The sequence below is a fragment of the Zalophus californianus genome, chromosome 4 (assembly GCF_009762305.2).
Source record: "Zalophus californianus isolate mZalCal1 chromosome 4, mZalCal1.pri.v2, whole genome shotgun sequence".
NCBI classification, from domain to species: Eukaryota; Metazoa; Chordata; class Mammalia; order Carnivora; family Otariidae; genus Zalophus; species Zalophus californianus.
Genome location: NC_045598.1, coordinates 129,883,410 through 129,900,721, shown reverse-complemented (window position 1 = coordinate 129,900,721; position 17,312 = coordinate 129,883,410). Strand labels below are relative to the sequence as shown.

The window sequence follows — 17,312 nt, the reverse complement described above, 5'->3', positions numbered from 1 at the left end:
GATATTTACCTATAGATTTACATTCTTTAATAGATAATAGGATTATTCAGATTTTTATTCCTTATTGTGTCTCTTTTGGAAAGTTGTGTTTGTCAAGGAATTTTTTCATTTCATCTAACTTTGCAAGTGCATTCGTAAAATTATAATATCCTCTTATTCATTTGTGTAGAATAGTGGTATTTTTTATTTCCTATGTTAGTAATTTATGCTCTTCTCTTTTTTTCCCGCATTAGCCAAGAACTAACATTTGTGGGCTTTTTTGTTGATTTTCTTAGTCATATCGTTGATTTTTGTTCCTATTTCCCTTTCTTTGGGCTTGATTTGCTGTTTTGTTATTTGTGGTTTACCTTCTTCAGGTGGATCTTTACATCATTGATTTTCTGCCCATCTCGTGAATTACTTAGAATTAAAGGCAAACTTTCCCTTTCAGCAATGCTTTAATTGAATTTCACAGATTTTGATATGTCTTTTTCATTATCATTCACTTCAGGATATTATAATTCCAATCTGATTTCTTTGATCCATGGATCAATCATTTATTAATGCATCATTTAATTTACAACTACTTGGGCATTTTCTAGTTTTCTTTTTGTTACTGATTTTAGCTTAATTCCATTATGGTTAAAGAACATATTCTGAATGATTTCAGTTCTTTGGAATTTGTTGAGACTTTCATTATGGCTCAGCATGTGTTCAGTTTTGGTAAATGTTCCATTTAGACTTCAAAAGAATGTGTTTTCTGAATTTCTTGGGTTTTATGTTGAATATCAGGTCAGATTTGTTGTATTGTTCAATCTATATCTTTACTGATTTGGTAGGAGTTCTGTTTGTTCAGTCAGTTATTGCAGGAGATACCCCTTTTCCTTGTAGCTTACCAGTTTTTGCTTTAAATATTTTGAAGATGTATTATAGGTATATCAAAATTTAGGGTTGTTATAAATTCCTGTTGAATTTATCCTTTCCTTTTATTGAATATCTGTCTCATCTCTAGTAAATGTCTGAATTTACTACTATAGCTACACCAGCTTTCTTTTGGTAAAATGTTATGGTGTATCTTTTTCTATATTTTTCTACTTTAAACCTTTCTTTGTCCTTAAATATAAATTGCATTTCTTGTCAGCAGTGTATAATTGGATTTAATTGTCTGATAATTATTGTCTTTGTTTTTGGAATTATACTGATGTGCCTGGGTATGATTTTTATCCTTAAATATGAATTGCATTTCTTGTCAGCAGCATATAATTGGATTTAATTGTCTGATAATTACTGTCTTTGTTTTTGGAATTATACTGATGTGCCTGGGTATGATTTTCTTTGTATTTATCCTATTCTCTGTCATATAGAACTTCCTGAATCTTGGCTTGGCTTCTTTTATCATTTTTGGGAAATTCTTGACCATAATTTCTTCAAATACTCTTCTGCCCCATTCTCTCTCTCCTGTCTTTCTGGGACTCCAATATATGTTTTAAACCCTTTTACCCTATCCATGCTTTTCTGCATTTTTATCCCTTTTTTTTCTGAGTTTCAATCTAAGTATTTTTTCTGGTTCATTGATTTCTTCTGTTGTGCCTAATCTGCTATTAAATTCATCTATTAAGTCTATATTTTCAGTTACTGTATTTTCCAGTTCTAGGATTAAAGATTTTAGTTCTCATGAAATTCTCCATCTTTTCATTTATTTTTATTACTCATTGTTCTTTTAATATCCCTATCTGATAGCTCCAGATGTGGATCAGCTGAGGATCTTTTTCTTTTCTTTTCTCTTTTCTTTTTCTTTTCTTTTCTTTTCAACAGTAAACATCTTTATTACATGAGTTGAAGATAGGGAGGATGATTTATTTGCTTTCTGGACCTTGATTTTCCTCAAATAGAACCCCAGTTTCTTGCCCTTTGGCACATAGCCCTCCGCTCAGCCACACTGGCCTGGTCTTCAAGCAATGCACCCAAGAGGCCTGCTCTGGTAGAACTGCTCCTCCAAAAGACTGCTCATTGTTGCTTGCTTTTTTCTTTCATTATATTTCTTCTGAATTTTCTTTGATTCTTTTTTGTTTAAAATCTCTTCCTCCTGGAGCGCCTGGGTGGCTCAGTCGTTAAGTGTCTGCCTTCGGCTCAGGTCATGATCCCAGGGTCCTGGGATCGAGCCCAGCATCGGGCTCCCCGCTTGGCGGGAAGCCTGCTTCTCCCTCTCCCACTCCCCCTGCTTGTGTTCCCTCTCTCGCTGTGTCTCTCTCTGTCAAATAAATAAATAAAATCTTAAAAAAAAAAAAAATCTCTTCCTCCTTAGGAGTCAACCTAACCCCCTTCTTGCAGCCCAGAGGTAGTACATAGTGGGAATCATACCATTGTCAGGATGGTGTGCTGTCAATGAGCACAGTACAGTTCCTCACCAGGGTCTTGGTGTGGACTACTAATTCATTGTTGGATCCTTTATAGACAGTATCAATAATGCCTCTTTGGTGCTTCCAACACTCAGAGCACCAGGGGAAATTCTCACACCCAGCCTCAAGGCAGGGTACTTCTTATTGCTTCCCTAGATTGGGACTGTGTGTATGGGGCAGAGCATCCCAGCTCATACTTCTGCTTCTTGTGGAAGGGCTTTCTCTTGCCCCTGGTGTTGCAGGGCTTGTGCCAGTTATCCCAACAGATGCCCATCACTTGGTGCTGGCTGAAAAGAGCAACGCTCTATTCCTGATGCATTTTTTTTCTCTTAGTTTTTAGTCATTTGGTCTTGCTTTCCGGGATGCCTGGCAATTTTTTAATTGAATACTGGACGTTTTATGGTAAAAATGTGTGTAGGTTCTAGACGAGTTTATAGAGGCTCTGGATTGAATATGGGTAGATCATTCTATCCTGTCAAAACTGATCTATTCCCAGTTTGCCCTCATTCCTAGAACATCAACCATTTGTACAGTCTGTCTTCTCTGACAGACTCTGGATTCAGATTTTTTTCTTGCTGTCATTATGAGACTAAGCAGTTCTCTGTTTAGCTTTGTACTTGCATAGGAGTTGCTTGCTGCTTGATTTCTCTGAGTTTTGCTTTGTGTGTGCACATTCAGTAATTGTCACATACCTTATGGGAGAAATACGCAGAACAGCCTTCAGGTTTTTTTTTTTCCTTCAAACAGGCATTTTTGTATTCCAACTTTTATGGATATTTTTGGAGGGAGGGTTAGTCTAACAATAATTCTAGATCAATCGATCGATCAGTAGGTATCTCCATCATACCTTGAAGAAGGCAGCCATAGTACACTCCTAAACATAAGTTATCCTGAACACTGACTTTATGTCTTAGAAAGAAACATAACCCCAAGAACTTTGTTTACAGACAAATGTGAAAAGGTTCTTTATTGCTACCAAAAGTACTGCTCTTAAGACTACTATTTTAAAATTCTTGTCATTGTTTTTTAGAGTTTTCTGTCTTCTCTCTGTCACTTTTTTCTGCTTTCAATAGTAATTGCTTTATTTTTTACTGAGATGCAGTTGACAGTTATTTTTTTAAGATGTGCTACTTTTAGGGGCACCTGGGTGGCTCAGTTGGTTAAGCATCTGACTCTGGGTTTCAACTGAGGTCATGATCTCACAGTTGTGGGATCAAGGCCCATGTTGGGCTCAGTGCTCAGGGCAGAGTCTGCTTCAGATTCTCTCTCCCTCTCCCTCACACACTCTCTCTCAAATAAATAAAATCTTTAAAAATTTTGCTACTTTTAGTTTATTATGTTTAACGTGTTACCAGGTTTTATGATTGGTTAAATACTAGTAAAGGTTTATTACTGCCAAATAAGTTTTACGTAAGGGCATACAGATATTTATTGGGTTTTTAAATTTTCTTTTCTGAAGGTACTTTTATGTATAAATACGATACTATTTGCATTTCTTTATAAAAGAGAGTAATACTGATTCTTTTCTCTTTTCAGAAAATGGTGTAAATGGAACAGTAACTTCAAATGGAGCGGACTCCCCCCGTAATAGAAAAGAGAAATCTTCATAATGAATTATAATCTAATTGATTAATGTCCCCAAAGAAATCTGCTTTTTACTATATCTTTCAGCACTAGAGATTTTTTCTGTCCTTGAAAATACAGTTTGTGCTCTTTGATTCTTGCTGTTGTACTGTTTCATGCATTTTTTTAAAGGGCATTTGAGGGAAGGATGATTACTATGAGTGAGAAAAATATTTTAGCTTAGACTAAGCTACCTGCCTTCAAAATAGTTTAGGGACCACCACCATATTTTATTTTGTTTTTTACCTTTGAACGTTTTTCTAATGATTTGGAGAGATAACTATTTACAAAAATTCTACATATCAGTGGTAAAATTTCTTGCTCTCACCAATTTTTTATATTAGCAAGATGGCCTGTTCCAGCAAGGTCATATTTTTTAAGTTATCTTTCAGGGTAAAATGGAAATACTATAAAGTTGGAAGTCAAACTTTAATATGTTTTCAGTGTTCTCTAATTTTTAGGAATTTTTGTAGTCTTTACACCTGGGAAAAAAGATTTGTAAATTCACTAAAATAATTGTGTGCTTTATTTTATAGGTAATGGTTGTTAATGTTACATCCCCATTTAAAAAAAAGAAAACATACTCTTGGTTACGATGTGTGGAGATTTATTGCCATATATATTGAATCAAAATACATGAACATAAAAGTACCTGTGAAGTAAAATCTTTCTTCCACATTTTCAACACTTGTAAACTGGAAATCAGAAAATTAAATATTTACTATAAAGAAGCAAATCTGACTATAGCCCTTTTTGATATGTTTATTAATAATGATTCTTAATGGGGCTTGTTATAAGGTCGATATGCACAGCATCTTAGAAGAATATTGTTTAACCTGCAAACCCTTTTTAAAAATAATGCCTACTTGATTTATATCTATAAAAAAAAGTCGGGTAATTATATTTGGAAAACATTTACTGCACTAATCTTAAATTGAAAATTCAGTTGGATAAATAGTCTTACAAAAGACAGTGCTTTATGTTATAACTATAGCTTTGGTCCCATCTTTAATTGAGAAGCATTTATCTGTATAAAACATATTTTTGGATAAATATATATATATATTTGTATCTCTACAGAAAGGCTCTAAAAAATATTTGAGTAAAACATTTGGTTCCCTTTTCTATAATTATCCTTCAAAATTCTTATAGCTATATTTGGTTTTTTGTTGTCTTCACAGTACCTATACTGCTCCTTTTGGTGTTCACATCTTGTTCTCCATTTCTCACTTTTGTCACCAGCTCATGTTTGTGCCATTTTTAGTATAAAAGTTGCAGGCTTGTTAGGTCTGCAGTTTAATAAGTTGCCATGCTGCTAGAAAGTTGTGCTTTTCTATTTCCAGCTGTTTACTTCCTGGAAAAAGTAGTAGCTCTCTGTAGCATCATGGAGTTTCAGTGGAACCAAATTTTTGCCGTTAAAAACTGGCATTATATTGAACTATACATTGAGAAATCAATCATAATAAAATTTTTACTTTCACAAGCTGTATCCTGGACGTTTTGTTTATTGTTAACAAGTTTTTATGCTATCTTAAGACATAATCTCATTAAAATGTACCATGTTTAAAGAGTGTACTCTTGATAGACATTTAGAATAGCCTTTCCCAAAAAAGTGTTCGGCAAAAAAAAATTAGTTTCATATAATGTCTGAGAGCTACTGAGGGGGGAAAAATGGTCAATAACCAAATTCAGAGACTACGGAGTTAAAAAGGTATTTCTTTACTACAGGACTGTTCAACCCTTTATATGCAAATACGCTTCCTGATCCACCAAGAATGTTTGCAATGGGGATATAACATGCAGTGTTTCCCATCTCTTTGGGCTGTGGAAACTTCTTTGTATGGAATTACTTAACAGCATTGTGTTCTACACCATACCATACCATACCATAGGTTTGGGAAAAGGAAAGAAAAAAGCCCTTTGTATGTAGCTAAAACTTTATAGGCACACATATATACACAAGTGTAATTGTAAATTATATAAGCTCTAGATCCCCTCACCCCAAATGCTCTCAGGAAAGTCTTTACTGGCCTCCAGATCTTGCAGAGTGTGTCACCGTCACCCGGCCTCAGATCAGCTTTGAAGCCTGATGGCAGCATGTAGGACCATGAGCTGGGACAGCTGTCAGATTCATTGAATAAACTTGAACTAGTTGCTTTGCCATTTTGGGAGTCAGTGTTTGCCTCTGTAAAATGCCTTTTTGCATGCATTTTAGAATATGATTGTGGGTGGTCCAGGTGGACTATTCTGGAACAAAAGCCTTACGTGCATTCTTCTAAAATTCAGTAATTCTACACAGTCAAAATCAGAACTAATCCTGAAGCAAAGCTTGTGTAGAAGAAATGGGAGAGAGACATTTTTTGCTGCACATTTTGTTAGCACTAGCCATTGACATCTTGTGTCTAGAAGGTGTTTCCAGATGTTTTCACTGAAAACTAGTTCTACTGCCTGTCTACATATGGACAACAAATATTGTTTTTAAGAAGATAGTTACACTGATCACCTGTTTGCATTGTTTTCTCATAATTTTATTTGAAGCATTGCTATTTGGTTTTTCTTAACTCTCTTAAGCACCAAATTTTAGTATCTAAGTAAATTTTTTAGGAAACAAAACACCATCAAGAATTTCCCTCCAGAACAAAACAATGATGTTCATGCCTCCAAACGACCAAATTTGAAGTCTGCCAAAACAAAAACAAAAAGCCCACACAAAAAACTAACAAAAATCACATTCTAGGGGTTCCGTGCATTTACCAGCCTTTGCTTGTGCTGTCTAATCATCCTTCAGCTGACTTTTAAAAAAAGTAACACCCTACCTCATCAAAATATACTTTTCCATTTGCTTTTTTTAAATTAAAAATAATTAAAGAAAACTTGAATTCACAACTGCCAGACTCATTTCAGTGTCATGTACAGCATATGAAGGTTAGGAGGGCTATTTGCAGCACACATGATTAGGGGATACTGGTCTTCAAGGTTCAGCTTTCTTACAAACTGTAAAATACCCACAATCCCAAGTGTGACAGAAGAGATGACCTCTGAGAATCCCACAGGACAATACAGGCACCCAAGCTGTTCATGGAGTGACAGGGCTTCTGTCAAATTGACACAGTTGCCCTGTGTCATGTATTTCCCATCCTGTTTCAGTACTTTCATTGAGAGGTCAAGAATCAGTCTGAGAAACTCCCATGTGGAATCTTCTAGAGATGTAGAGATTGGAACTGCTATCAAATCATTTATCACAACAGCAAACTCTCTCTTCAGCCCTAGGATACAGTCTTCTGTTAGGACCTGAGAGCAGTCTCCTTTAAGATTGTCTCAGGTGTCACCACATGTTTTTTGCATGTATTTCTTACATCCATCGACCAACATTTGGTCAATCTCTACCACAGTGACCATCTTTGGTTTCAGTTTGACACCTTCACATAATATGTCCCCATCTCCGCCCCCTGGAATCAGTGCATCTTTGCCAGTATAGTCTTTTCCACTGCCATGATAGCCTGGGTATACCTACATCACTCCCCGCCAGATTAACATCCCCGCCAAGGTGAGAATATTCCCAAATTGCTTCCAGTGTAGAATTTTAATGCTCTGATAAGGTGAATCTTCATCAGGGGCGCCTGGGTGGCTCAGTTGGTTAAGCGACTGCCTTCGGCTCAGGTCATGATCTCAGGGTCCTGGGATTGAGCCCCGCATCAGGCTCCCTTTCCCACTCCCCCTGCTTGCGTTCCCTCTCTCGCTGTCTCTCTCTGTCAAATAAATAAAATCTTTAAAAAAAAAAAAAGGTGAATCTTCATCATACACCACTTCATCTATGTCATACTCAAGCAGGCAACCATTAGCTGTGGGCCAGTATCTGTCCACGGCCCCTCCTCAATCAATGGGTGGTAATCGCTTCCCCCACCCAATACTGTCTTCAGTTCTTTCATTCTTCTACTTTGTTCAAAAGACTGTCAACTTCTTGGCCTTGTGAATCACTATCATAACTCTGAAGGTCCAACACCACCAATCCATGTGGGTAAATGCTCAAATGGGCAAGGCTGCCATTTTTGTTTATGTAGGTCGCTAAATAACCATGGTCTTGCCAGCTGTGTAGACTCTGTCATCCCTTCCTCCTGGAAAATGGACTGGAGACCTTTTAGAATGGTCTCACCATCAGCTTTGATGCTGAGCATGAAGTTGAGCGTGCTGTGCCATGCTGTTGCAAGAGTGAGGCGAGGCCCTGCCATGCCTGGGGGAGGTGGCCACGGGAGACTGGGAGGCTGCAGGACAGGCTGCAGCCAGTGGGGAGTGTCCACCTGTTTACATTTTTAAAGGAGTGGCTTCAAAAGTAATCCTGGGGGGGAAATTCTAGGGTAATGCTTAAACAGATGGTTCTCTCCAAAGATCACCCTTGTTGTGATAGGTGATTCAGTTAAGAGTCATCTACTATAAAAATTTCAACACAAGACAGGTTTGGGAATTTAAAAGCAGACATTAACAAGTATTAGTTGGGGAAATGAAAGACTAGTAACCCAGGTCATGAAAAGAGTGAATGGGGTTGGACTAAGTCTCTAGGTGCTTTAGAAACCCTGGGTATAGGGGTGCCTGGGTGGCTCAGATGCTTACGCATCTGCCTTCATCTCAGGTCATGATCCCCAGGGTCCTGGGATTGAGCCCCACATCAGGCTCCTGGCTCAGCGGAGAGCCTGCTTCTCCTTCTCCCTCTGCCTCTCCCCCTCCTCATGCTCTCTCTCTCTCTTTCTCTCTATGTACTTCTGTGTCTCAAATGAATAAGTAAAATCTTAAAAAAAAAAAGAAATCCTGGGTATATAGCTCAATCCATTAGGATGAAATGAGGCAAGGAGACAAGTTCCTAATAACAGTGCTTTGTTAATCTGGTTACTGAGCACTTTTTTAAAGCTATTAGCCATCTATAGAAAGCACCGCACCTCCGTGGGTTCGCTCTATCTTGTGAAGACAGCGGAGAGCCTTGTACTTAAAAGACAGACTAGTCCTAGGTTTAAGCATGATTTGCTTTACTAAAAGCTCTATTAGGTATCTACGTGCCACACATTAACCAGCTTTATTCAATGCCATTAGGGAAAAGGCTAAGCCAATTTGTCTAGCCTATTTTTAGTGGAAATACTGTGTTTGCTTAAGGCTGAAATCAAACATTTGGGTGTCCTGAAAACAAGCAAATCTGAAAAAAAAAAAATTCAGAGGTTTAGGTCCATCACATAGTCTAAATCATGACTATTAGTAACTTTGAGGGTAAGTGAGCCAAAGAAAAAAAATATATTCTCTTTTGAAGATTCAAACTTCAACCAATTCAAGTGATAACGTTGTTGAGTTCTGTTAACATTAATAGGCACGTAATGATAAGACTAGCAGACGAGAGTCCAAATCTTGACTCCTCCCCTGATAATTCTGTGTGATCTAATGCCTGTGCCTCAGTTTCCGGAGATATGTAATAACACCTACCCTACAAGGTAATTCTGCAAACTAAGATGGTGCACATAAATTGTGCATAGCTCCATGCCTGATGCTCACTAAATGTTAGTTATCAGCTCATAAGATTGTGACAAACACAGTAAAGGAATGGCTAATAGTGTTATATAATTTTAGTTGTTACTACTTCTCCATGTATGATCCATTCATTATACAAGGTTTTGAGCACTCATGCTCTCCAATGCAAGTACAGTGTTTCATGGTTGGTACCTTGAGTAGGCAGACGAATAAAGTTACATGAAATCTTCAAGCCAACATTACAGCCATTTGATCATTGTAAGACTGCAAGCATACTTATCCAGCACAAATGTTCATAAATCAAACATCCAAGTCTGTACTGAATCATTTACACTTAGGTGATCCAATAATTATAAAAAGCAGTAAATAGCATGTATAGTTTCTAAAGAATGATTTTTTAAAATCAGATACCTAGGGTTTGTGAAACCATAGTTTCATTTAGGTGGCGTATACAACTTCTAGAGAATTTTTAGTTGCTTGGAATTCCTTACCTTCTAATGGGAAGAATCAAACTCCATCAGATGAATGAGAATATTTACCTGGGATAAGAAAAGAGTGTATTAAAGCAATGTTTATCAATAAACTTGAACTAATCTTATAAAATGTCCTACGAGTTACAATTCTACAAGTGGACCGGAAGGACTGGCTGTCACAGTGTGTGTGGGATATACACTAAGTGTGGGTAATGCATGAAATGGACTAAAATCTGAAGACTAAGTTCCTTACTCTGTTGTCTACTTGCTGATTGAATTCTGAACTAATCCTTTTTTCCTTCATCAAATATGAGAAACTATAATAAAGATTTTTTATGAGAATGATTAGAGAATAATTTTTTAAATGCAGTTTTACCAGACTGATTTATGTTAGTAGTGACCTCCTGACCAATTAGAGTGGTCCTTTTCTCTTTCTTGCCAATTTCATTCACAACAAACAAACAAAACAATAAGATACAGGTCATTTGTTACTTAGATCAGAAAGGGAAAATGTCTATACTATATATACTAAGTACATGAAGAATGAAAAATTAAGTGTGGTTTTTAAAATGTGAATTCCATGGCTAAAATTAACAACACAGGAGACGACAGGTGTTGGCGAGGATGTGGAGAAAGGAGAACCCTCTTGCACTGTTGGTGGGAATGCAAACTGGTGCAGCCACTCTGGAGGTCCCTCAAAAAAATAGAAGTACCCTACGACCCAGCAATTGCTCAAGTAGATATTTACCCAAAAGATACAAAAATACTGATTCAAAGGGATACATGCACCCTGAAGTTTATAAACCAACATTATCAACAATAGCCAAACTATGGAAAGAGCCCAAATATCCATCGACTGATGAATGGATAAAGAAGATGTGGTATATATACACAATGGAATATTATACAGCCATCAAAAGGAATGAGATCTTGCCATTTGCAATGACTTGGATGGAGCTACAGTGTATTATGCTAAGCAAAATAAATCAGTCAAAGAAAGAAAAATACCATATGATTTCACCCATGTGTGGTATTTAAGGAACAACACAGATTAACATATGGGAAGGGGGAAAAAAGAGAGAGAGAGAGAGAAACAATCCATAAGAGACTTTTTTTAAATTTTATTTTATTATGTTATCTTAATCACCATTCATTACATCATTAGTTTTTGATGTGTTCCATGATTCATCGTTGGCGTATAACACCCAGTGCTCCGTGCAGTACATGCCCTCTTTAATACCCATCACCAGGCTAACCCATCCCCCTACCCCCTCCCCTCTAGAACCCCCAGTTTGTTTCTCAGAGTCCATAGTCTCTCATGGTCCGTCTCCATACGAGACTCTTAATGATAGAGAACAAACTGAAGGTTTATGGAAGGAGGTGGGTGGGGGATGGGCTAAATGGCTGATGGTTATTAAAGAGGACACTGTGAGGAACTCTGAGTGTTATATGTAAGTGATGAATCACTGAATTCTACTCTGAAACCAATATTGCACTGTATGTTAACTAGAACTTAAATAAAATTTTGAGGAAAAAAAGGTAAATTCCATTCTGTAGGATTAAGGTCTAGAAGACTACCAGGAACGTTAGAAGACTGGTAATATACCTAAATCCTAATACACATGGGAAGCTTTGAAAAATTCAAAAGAAAATAAGCAAGGCTTGGGGTGCCTGGGTGGCACAGCCAGTTGAGCAACTGGCTCTTGGTTTTGGCTCAGGTCCATGATCTCAGGGTTGTGGGATCAAACCCCACCTCAGGCTCCGTGCTCAGTGTGGAGTCTGCTAAAGACTCTCTCTCCCTCTCCCTCTGCCTCTCCCCACCCTCCATGCACACACTCGCTCGCTCTCTCTAATAAATAAATAAATCTTAAAAACAAAAACAAAAACAGAAAAGAAGCAAGGCTTGGTTCAACTTTATCTTCAACAAGAACTTACGTAAGTGCACTCAGTGAGTAGAAAGCCCTGGTTCACACCTAGAAGTAATTTTTCTGTTGATATTACGATAAGGTGGGACAATTCTGCCTCTGTGCAGAAACAATGGTACCGCGGAATAAGATGGAGATAGGGAGATAGCCATTTAGCAAAACGAGAAATACTCCACAGTGATTCTCATTGAAATTTATGGAGCCCATCTCTAAACACTGGCCATTATACAGACAGCTCAGGCTCATCTCCCGTATTCTTCTTTACCAAGCATCTTAATTTTGTATGGCCTGTGGGGTTTTTTTGCCGGGGGGGGGGGGGGGGGGGGGGGGGGGGGGGAGGGGGGGAGGGAGGAGTTAATGAACGCTGAAACAATAAAGAATTTCGAAAGCAAAGCCATCTTGTGGACTGTAGCTTCAGGTTTAAGTAATCACTGCTTTCCTTGTTTTACTGTATTTTGATGAGAGCCAACATTCTAATTACAGTCCAGCGTCTCTTGTTCAGCAGGCGGTGCCAATCCCACCCCATCATATATTGATGTGCAGTAAGTGCCCGTTAGGGGTTGCTGCAATCACCACCCTAATTTTCCGCTCACGCTCCATCCACATCAGCGCTCCCGTCTCCAGAGGTAAGAGCAGCTGTACTCTCTGTACTCATTAACCCAGCCGCCCTTGACATTTGTTCCTCTTCTTTTTTTTTTTTTAATGTCACAAATTCTCTACAAAAGGAAAGACTTTCAGCCTGGGATTTTTTTTTCCCCCGCATTGATTATTTCAGCTGTTTTTCGGGATCTGCCTTGGCATCTAAAATAGTACTCTCACATTTCACACAATGAGGTCCAAAATTCCAAACAGAAGACCTGCACGAGACTGTGATTTGATGCATTAGGCTGGCCGGTGGCGGGCACTGAGGGGAATGTTGGTCCAGAGAGCTTCGCTCATTGATCTGAATTTGACTTTAAACGCATTTGAAATTTGTTTCTTCTTGATATTACCAATTGCCTTAAAACCTGAAGCGTTCAGTTATGTAGGATTTTTTTTTTTTACCCTTTGTGATCCTCATTTCTGAGTAGCTTAGTTTTGATGGGTTCCCACCCTGCTCTGACTGTCCTTTAGCTCTGCAAATGTCTCTTCGTGAGCGGATAGCTTATATTAATTACACTGTATCTTCATCGTTCCTGTGTGCAGCAGGGCTCCAATGGCTAGCGTCTTGCATCTGAAATGAAAGAAATGGGGAAGAGATATTTGCATTTTTATATCCTCATATAGCAAAGGACTGGCCTCTCCTACCTCAGTCCCCCAAATACCTCCCACAGCTCATTATTTATCCTCCACAATCTTTTTTTTTTTACATAAGGCACAATAATATTGCACTTTATTGATTCTAAAATGTACTCCTCCCATACTTTAGCATCTTGGATAAAGAGTGGGGTTTTTCAATCAATAGCATGTCACAGTTACCAGCATTTTTCTTAGTGTAAAAACAATATAAGGACTGAAAAAACCTGATTAATCCTTTGTATGAAATTCAGTAAAGATTGGTAGTGTTTACTGAAGTCTCACCATGTCCCAGTTATTATTTTAAGTGCTCCCCCCCTTATTTTGATCCTCCACAGAAACCCTATGAATAGGGACCATTCTTAGCCCCATTTTACAGAAACTGAATCTTAGAAAGATGAAGGGACCTAGCAAGTGACAGAGCCAGGCTTTGAACGCAGGTCTATCTGATGGCATGCCTGTTCTTCCCTGTGTCCTACCACGCACCTTCTCCTCCAGCCAAGCCTGCCCTCAGAAGAGGATCATTTGATTTGATCTTCCTTCCAAGGAGTTTTACAAAGATAAAGTTCTAAGTATAGAATATTAATCACGCAAAGTAAAATAGCTCAGGAAGTATTTTAATTTATTCAATAACACAAATCAACTTTTTTCTGGATTTAACCGGGATACAAAAATTCCTAGAACTCAGTCCCTACCTTCAAGGGCCCACAGTCTAGTGTGAGAGGCAGACATCCCAGGCAATAATATCAACCGTGGGGAAAGTTCTAGAGCAGGGACAAGTACCAGGGACGCCCAGTACAGGGACGCCTCCCAGCTCAGGGTGAAGAGGCTGTGAGGCAGTTTTGCAGGCACAGACCACCACCCCACCCCAGCCTACAGAAAATTCAATTGGAAAAGTGCAGTTGGGGGCGGCGGGGGTGCCAACACATTGCCCCCAGCCCTCCCCTCACTGGGCACTGTGTGCGGGCATTCCAGGCCCACTGTGCATGGGGCCCCAGGGCCGCCCCTCCAGCCAGAGGAGCCAAGGTTGGGCAAACATCCACAGCTTTTTCTCAGGGCCCTGGTTTCAGCTTTAACTGAATAAAGTTAAATATACTAATATATCCGCTCTTGTGACTGCACGTGACTTTTTTTAAAGATTTTATTTATTTATTTGAGAAAGAGAGCACAAGTATTGGGGGAGGGCTGGGGAGAAAGACAGGGAGAAGGAGAAGCAGACTCCCTGCTGAGCAGGGAGCCCGATGCAGGACTCGATCCCGGGACCCTGGGATCATGACCTGAGCCGAAGGCAGACGCTTAACTGACTGAGCCACCCAGGTGCCCTGCCAGTGACTTTTTATGACCTATGACTGACTTTATAAGCTACAGGACCTGCCTAAGATCATCTCCAGTGGCAGGGAAAAAAAGCTCAGAGAGTGGGTTTGAAGGAACAATGAAACAGATAAAATTAAGTTGCTTTATGATTCCACCCGATCAAACCCAATTCATTGAATGAAAAGATTATGAGCAAAAATAGGGAGAGAAAAGAAAAGATGGCACATAGCGTCGTTGTTGTGGCTGGGCTGTCATTAAACAGCTACTGGGACTCGAGTTGCAAGCATTATGCCAAGCCCGGTACGTGCGGGGAGGGACAACCCAGGCATGAGTCCCTCCCTCACCGGGCTTAGAGCGTCAAGACAAGTAACCACCTACAAAAATATCAGGAGAAATTATAATCACTAGAAAGGGAGAAGTCCCTGTGCTTCTAAAGAGAGGACACGGGGGAGAGAAGGAAAGGCCCCTCTGAGAAAACCAGGGCTGAGCTGAGAAGCCCAGGATGAGAACTAAGGCAGAGGGTGAGGGAGGCCCACCCAGGACACACGTGCCATCGGGTAGGGGAGGCAGGAAGGGCAGGGCCCCCAGGACATGGTGCCAGGCCTGGGGACTCCAGCTCCTGGGCTGTTTCCTTGGTGCCGAGGTATCTCCCTAATCTTTCCATATGGAGAATCGTGGCCTGCAGTTTTGTTTACTGTGCCGGGTCTAGTGACTGAGTATATTCATCTTTTCTCCCCGCTCTGGTTTTCTCCACAAGTCTTTCTCCTGTGAAGATACTGGTGAGAGCAACATTGCCTGGGACACTCTCAGCAGTATTTGTAAATCTGATAGGTAATGTGCTTGCATATTTTCCAGTGCATATACTTAGTATTACTTTATCATTTTGTTCTTCCTCCCCGTACTGTTGAGCACTGTTGAACGAGACCTTGTAGTTTAGTGAAAGAGGTAAGACACTGCATGACATGGTTCTATGGGAGTATCCAGAAGGAGCTTGCCTCTCAGCTGGGAGGCCAGGAAAGATGGCAACTGGCTTTTAGGGACAAGCATGGTTGATTTCACATTTGCAAGCTCTGATTTAAGTCAGAATAAAAAGCTACACGAAAGGAGCTAGAAGGGGTCTGCTCTCTGGCTCTCGAACAATTAGTTGAAAGGCTCCTAGTTTGAAAATAATTCACAGCCCCCTCATCTTTTAAGCCAATGCTACTCAAACTACAACCCAGAGACCAGTTCCTGTTCCATTCTGCACATTGTTTGTAACCAGTCTGCAATGAGATAAGTACAGAAACAAAGTGAGCATTTAGAACTTTTATGGCAATTCGGCAGAATTGTTTTGTGTCTGCTGAATTAAAAGAAAAAGAAAGAAGGAAGGAATTGAGCTTGGGTTTTGTATGTCTTTGGAGGTTTTTTTTAAATTGAATTTTTCTATTTATTTTATTATTATTTGTACAAATATTGATCCACAATGGATTTAAGACAAAGCCGTCCTTCCACACAGGTGTTCTGAGACTCCTTGGTCAGAGTCGCTCAGGGGGCCTCAAAGGCACTCCACTCAAAAGAACAGGCAGTTCGGCGTGCCTGGGGGGCTCAGTCGTGGGGCGTCTGCCTTCGGCTTGGGTCATGGTCCCAGGGTCCTGGGATCAAGCTCCACCTCGGGCTCCCTGCTCAGCGGGAAGCCTGCTTCCCCCTCTCCTCTCCCCCTGCTTGTGTTCCCTCTCTCACTGTGTATCTCTCTGTCAAATAAGTAAATAAAATCTCTAAAAAAATAAAAATAAAAGAACAGGCAGTTCAATACGACAGTTCCCAGAAGACCCAGAAACACTAGTGACAAGTCAGGACCCACCCTGTAGACTTTCTCGTTCAAAACAGAGTTCTTGGCCAGATTGTTGGCAGCTTTCCTGATTTCTGCCAGCAGGAAGCACAGATAAGAAAGCTCCACTCCCTTTGAAAAATCAGATTTATCCAGAATGACGCTTAATTTCACATAAAACCCACAAAAACGTGAGCTGGCCAAACAGAGGCAGAAGAGAGACTTGAGTGTTACCCGTAGTGTCTTCAGAGCGAGTGTCACTTATTTTTCTTCTGACTTTAAAGGAGATAGAAGAGTCTTGAGCTGGTATAGTCACAAAGCCTGTGGCAGAAATCCCTAAATGGCCACGACTGTATCATCAGTTAAATAAAATCAGGCATTATGGGTATGAAAGCAGCCCTTTAGGGTCACCACACTCCGCTATACAGTTGTTCCTGTAGTGACTAAGAGAGGTGAGGTCTGTTGTTAGACTGATTTTAGCCAGGGAGATGCCACAACATCCCCAATGGAGTGCTTGCAACGTGGGTCTCAGGATACGCTCATTGAGCCAGCCCTTCAGCAATCATGGACAATTGAAACTAATGTGACCTTAGCAAACATCGCCAGGTTCCCATTATTTGTATTCTTAGGTGTTCTCAGATGTCTTTAGTTGGTGTCTTTCATTACACTAAATTAGTTGGATTTTTACAGGCAGAAAAAATATCTTCCCATATCTTTTTAATTTTCCCACATGTCTATTACATTCTGTGCCCAGTAGGCTCTGAGTAAATGTTGACTAACCCATTAATAAAATGATGTAAATCAAACAGCAGGTTCTTTTTTTTTTTTTTCCACTTTCAGTGCATTTATTTTCTTTGCTGGTGTACTGTTTTATTCAAAGCTCCACGAATTTGATTTAATTTTTTTAGAAATAAAAGAACGTAGAAAAAAACTTAGTTCATTTGGGTCCTGTGTACTCGGATATCATGCCTAACCGTAGAACTTGGCAACTACATATCAATACCTAATT

The 17,312-nt window shown here is 39.5% G+C and overlaps 1 protein-coding gene and 2 pseudogenes across 2 annotated transcripts in view; 1 reads left to right on the top strand and 2 right to left on the bottom strand.

Moving 5' to 3' along the window:
* TRAM1 (translocation associated membrane protein 1) overlaps nucleotides 1–5,490 on the top strand; it is a 31,454-nt gene extending 25,964 nt beyond the window's left edge. The window contains exon 11 of the mRNA XM_027586254.2: nucleotides 3,915–5,490. Within this exon, the coding sequence (XP_027442055.1) occupies nucleotides 3,915–3,988 (74 nt within the window). The 3' untranslated portion in view covers nucleotides 3,989–5,490. The remainder of the gene's footprint in view (nucleotides 1–3,914) is intronic.
* On the bottom strand, nucleotides 330–3,413 carry LOC113918469 (annotated as a pseudogene). The gene is made up of 2 exons (XR_003518583.1): nucleotides 2,284–3,413; nucleotides 330–2,069 (listed from the first exon to the last, which is right to left on the bottom strand). The product of XR_003518583.1 is annotated as a 40S ribosomal protein S8-like (transcript).
* Nucleotides 5,491–6,988: 1,498 nt separating the features above from the next.
* On the bottom strand, nucleotides 6,989–15,460 carry LOC113925794 (annotated as a pseudogene).
* Between the last annotated feature and the right edge of the window lie 1,852 nt (nucleotides 15,461–17,312).